This window comes from Lolium rigidum, chromosome 1 (genome assembly GCF_022539505.1).
Source record: "Lolium rigidum isolate FL_2022 chromosome 1, APGP_CSIRO_Lrig_0.1, whole genome shotgun sequence".
Lineage (NCBI taxonomy): Eukaryota > Viridiplantae > Streptophyta > Magnoliopsida > Poales > Poaceae > Lolium > Lolium rigidum.
The window spans coordinates 216,059,233-216,064,061 of NC_061508.1; the positions used below are offsets into that span (position 1 = coordinate 216,059,233).

The 4,829-nt window shown below is 38.9% G+C and overlaps 1 protein-coding gene across 1 annotated transcript; it reads right to left on the bottom strand.

Annotated features, from left to right (window-relative positions):
- Positions 1–1,121: 1,121 nt before the first annotated feature.
- Positions 1,122–4,187, bottom strand: LOC124654878 (serine/threonine-protein kinase STY46-like). Its single transcript, XM_047193856.1, has 6 exons — positions 4,017–4,187; positions 2,901–2,996; positions 1,669–1,749; positions 1,492–1,542; positions 1,237–1,377; positions 1,122–1,175 (listed from the first exon to the last, which is right to left on the bottom strand). The coding sequence occupies exons 1-6, from the start codon at positions 4,185–4,187 to the stop codon at positions 1,122–1,124; spliced, it is 594 nt and encodes a 197-aa protein (XP_047049812.1).
- Between the last annotated feature and the right edge of the window lie 642 nt (positions 4,188–4,829).

The following is a 4,829-nucleotide window of genomic DNA, read 5'->3' on the forward strand; positions in this document are numbered from 1 at the left end:
GGATCATGCTCATAGCTCGCACACATTAAAAATTTCATGCCGAACTGGTCGGAGAAATCCTCCACCTACTTAACCTTAGCAAGATGGCCGCACCAACACCGCTCCGCAGTCACACCCGGGAGCAAACTTGCAGCTTCGCCTTCACCGGCCTAAACTCCTAGTCAGAACACGGCACACTCATGACGGCTAAGTGGTGAGCCAACAGAAAAAAGAGAGAGATAGAAGCACTTGTGTAGCGAAGAGTGTCGATGTCTGCTTTTATAGGGAAAAATCCGAGAGCGTGGCGGAATAAAATTGGCGAGAGATGGTGGCGGGAAGGAGTGGTGGGGGGAAGGAGTGGCGGGAAGGGTGCCGGCAAGGGCGGGAGGGAAACACGGCGGTGTGAACGGGAAAAAGCGGGAAAAATTTATGCCGCAAACAACTCGGATTCAATAGCCCCGATTAATTGTAATCGGGTTCATCGTGCCCGAAATTAAACAGTCGGGTTCAACAACCCCGATTTCTTCTTTCTTTTTTTCTGGCCGCACGGGAATCCTACAATCGGGGTTGTCAACCCCGAAATTGCATAATCGGGCTCCTCTACCCCTATTTCTCCGTTTCGGGTTCAAGAACCCTGACGGTGTATTATTTCTGAAAAATGCTATAAATGACTATTATTTCTGGATTAAATAATAAGAAGTGTATTATTAAAAAAATCGCCATGTATAAGTGTAACAAAGTTTAGGAAACCTCTTATGCGACGGGGATATACAGTAAAGAGGGTTATACATCCCTAACAAATAAAAGGAACAAAAAGAAGGCATAAATGTTGCAAGTTGTTCGCAGAACAAAACACTGCCTCCAGTATGAATCTTCTCTGAATATGAAAGTCCACATGATTCGGAGTACGAATGGTTCGTATCATTCTTTTATGATTCCTTGTACTAGACACAGTTAAAAAAAAAGACACAGAGTCAAAGATGGTCATCCCAATATGGTGTCGTTGATGCTTTCTGCAGCTTCAACATATACAACCTATGTACATACATGTCTTAAATGGAAAAGGAATTACAAGGCGATGGCATCCTTTTGGAATCGACGCCACACGCTAATATGATAATCTATCTGTTTCCTCTCTATCGTTAAGATTTCTTTTGCATTTTCGCTTTAGAACGTCGATGGCTTCCCTTGGGCGGCTCCAGCGAGTCCAGACCGATTGTTTGTACAAAACAGGGTTTTGATGAATTCCAGCTCTGCCTGAACTTGGCGTGAGATTTCCTCAAGTCGGCCGATGATCTCCGCAAAAACTGGTCGTGCATCAGGATCTTCATCCCAGCACAGTTCAACCAGTCCCGACAAACCTGGGTGCACGCTTGGTGGGATCTCTAAGCGGAATCCCTATTGGATGGTAAGCAGAGAGTGAGAACAAATTCAACAAGGATCTCTGAAATAAGATCTAAACTGAAGATAAGAATTGAGTTCATTCCGGGATAGCCAACGAGACGGATTTACCTTCCTTACTGCCAATGCGGCTTGCAAGGGCATCATGTCATCATAAGGGACCTATAGCATAAGAAATAGTGATATGTTACCTTTAAGCAGCATATAGCAAAGAACTTTAATGTCATCTTTAAAGATGTATTTGACATCAGGATATAATCTCAAGATGTATTTGACATCAGGATATACCTTTGATGTCATCAGTTCCCATAGGACAATAGCAAAGCTGAATACATCCGCTTTGTGATCATATGGCTTATGGTTGATAATCTGTCAAGATAAACAACAATAATGAGCTTCTCATGGAAATTAAAATTTTCAGGTGCTAGCGCTGTAAAAATGATCTCAGCTCACACAAGCAAAATTTGAAAATACAATGGTTATGTGTATCGATTGATGTAGACAGTGGCGTATTTCCCCTTTTCAAGAACTGTCAAGATAAACAATAGTTATGAGCTTCTCACGGAAACTAAAAATTTCAGGAGCTAACGGTGTAAAAATGATCTTAGCTCACACAAGCAAAATTTGGAAATAAAATGGTTTTGTGCATCTATTGATGTAGACGGTGGGGTATTGCCCCTTTTCAAAAAGGTCAAGATAAACAACAGTTATGAGCTTCTCACGGAAATGAAAACTTTCAGGAGCTAACGGTGTAAAAATGATCTCAGCTCACACAAGCAAAATTTCCAAATAAAATGGTTGTGTGCATTTATTGATGTAGACGGCGGGGTATTTCTCCTTTTCAAAAACAGAGTTACTTGGTTGCAATTTTTTATCTTGAACTATTCCTTCTATTAGGACAACATGAGATGTCGTGTTTCTCGGTTGTTTCTGTGAGTTAGGTAGGAATTCAGCTTGCACAAGCAAAATTTCCAAATAAAATGGTTGTGTGCATGGATTGATGCAGGCGGCGGGGTATTTCTCCTTTTCAAAAATAGAGTTACTTGGTTGCAAATTTTTATCTTGAACTATTCCTTCTATTAGGACAACATGAGATGTCGTGTTTCTCGGTTGTTTCCGTGAGACAGGTGATGCAAGGTTTCCGCGTGGTAGCTTGCGGAGCAGCAACGGTGTTGATGAGTGATAGTTTAGGCGTGTTCGACAGGTCTTCGCGTTGGTCTTCTCCTGCTGTGAAGTTAGAGCTGCGGTTGTCCCTTCAGCAAAAATGCCCTGCAACGGGCGGTCCAATCGTGATGATCTTCATCATTAGCGCAAGTTTTACATATCTCCTCTTTGGAGCTCGTAGTCAGAATAGAAGTTGCCAATGCACACACACGCACGCAGGAGCGTATGCATCCATGCACGGGCGTGGGTGTAATATTATAGCCATAACAAGTTAAATTAAATTAACATCCAATTCTTATTAAAAATTTAAAGAAAATCAATTTCAAAAGATAACAAGAAAAATAGTTTAACACTACCTCGGGTGCCATCCATCTGTAAGTTCCAATTTCAGCAGTCATTTGTCCGTCCTGATTACCAAGTTTAGCCTCACCAAAGCCTGTAATCTTCACAACCTAATTCCAGAAGTAGATCTACAAGTTAATACATAATGACTAGGCAAGTAGGCAGATGATCTTCGGAAAACCAAATCTGAACCTGGGTGCATATGCACCCAGTATGTACAAAACATATTTTAAAAAGTTAAAAAAATTAGGAAAAAAATTCAGCATGTAGAGGGACATGTTCTATGAATGCACATAAATTTTTAGATAAAACCGACATTTTTGTGGCCTGTGTAAAAAAGACAAAAAAAATGTCTTGAGAAATAGATTATTTTTTGCACCAATTTTTTTCTTTTTTCCACAGGGTACAAAGCATGTCGGTTTTTGTTGAAACAACTTTGTGAGCATTTAACATGTCAAGATATACACGAGACATTTTATTTTGTATTTTTTTTAATATTTTTAAATATGTTCAAAATGCATTTTAAATAAAGGGTGAATATGCACCCGGGTGCAGAAACACCCTGTCCGATGATCTTACTTTAATTAAAAAATATTATCATCACTTTCTCATCTAATTAAGTCTCAACAAGGAGGACGCGGCTTTATATGTTTAGGGACAGTTTAATTAAATTTCTGACATAACATAATCGAAATTCACATTTTAAAGGACAAATTATTTTTAAGGACAAAGTGTTTTTGCTAAAAATAAAAATATAAGTAGGTGGTAAGAACTGTTATTGATTTCTCAAGTAACTATCCCTCCATCCCATAATATAAGAATATAAGATGTTATTACAACTTTACAAGGGAGTAGCATTTTTCTGAATGGGTGTTGATTTTCATCTGTGTAGTTCTTAAGCATGAAAACATTATCTATCATTGCTAGTTCGCAACATGTGAATTGTAATCTTTAGGTGTTTAAAAATAAACCATACAACAAAGCAGTGGCATCTGACTAAAAACCAAATCGACTGTTGCAATGCTTTTATACGTTTTCCAGGTTGTATACTACATATTAGAAAAGCAGAAGAAATGGACTATGGGATTCTCAGAACCAATAGCTTCAATAGTTTGAACAAGTATGCATACTTGATTGTAGCCTAGCAGAATGTTTGGAGTCTTCAAATCTCTATGGCTTATGCTATTCTGGTGCAGATATTCCATTCCTTTTGAGATTTGGATAGCAATCTTTAGAACAAGAAGGAGGCCTAAAACATCATTTTGATTGTGTAGAAACTCATATAAATTCCCTCCAGGCATGTATTCTGAAAGAAACAAAATCAACCGCAAGGGAAGAAGTAAGCTCAGGTGAGAAACTGAGTACTCATCACTTCGCGTATTCTCGAAAAAAAAGGGTGAAATTACTAGACAGTGGGCTATGTTTAAATTGCAAAGCACACCCATTTAGGGAATAATAATAAATAAACAAACAAACAAGAGCCTAAGACACGATCACGCAGTGTTCTAGAACGCATGCTAGGCGACTGCTCAGGTGTCCAGTCATCGCAATTTGGCCCTGGATGGTCTGTTAGGTTGTATGGACAACCTAGGTAGTGACCGTCTTTAGTGAAATCAGGTTAGTTGAAGAAAAAGAGGGCCGCATCATCACATATCACATGATTCCATACAGAAAGAATGCAGAACAGAGAAACTATCAGAAACGGATTCATGATAAAAACGTCCAATTAGACAAGTAAAAAATAGAACTTTCGTTTTCCTGCCCAACAAACAAGCTGATATTAATATGTTCTCTTTCTAAAAAAAATTAAAACAAGTTGTAAGCTAGCAGGCAGACTTGACAGGAGCAACAGCAAGTCAGTCTGTTAAACATACAACAGGCATAAAAGGAAGTCTAACATGATTATAGTTTCATGCGAATTAAAAATTTAATTTGATGCCCTG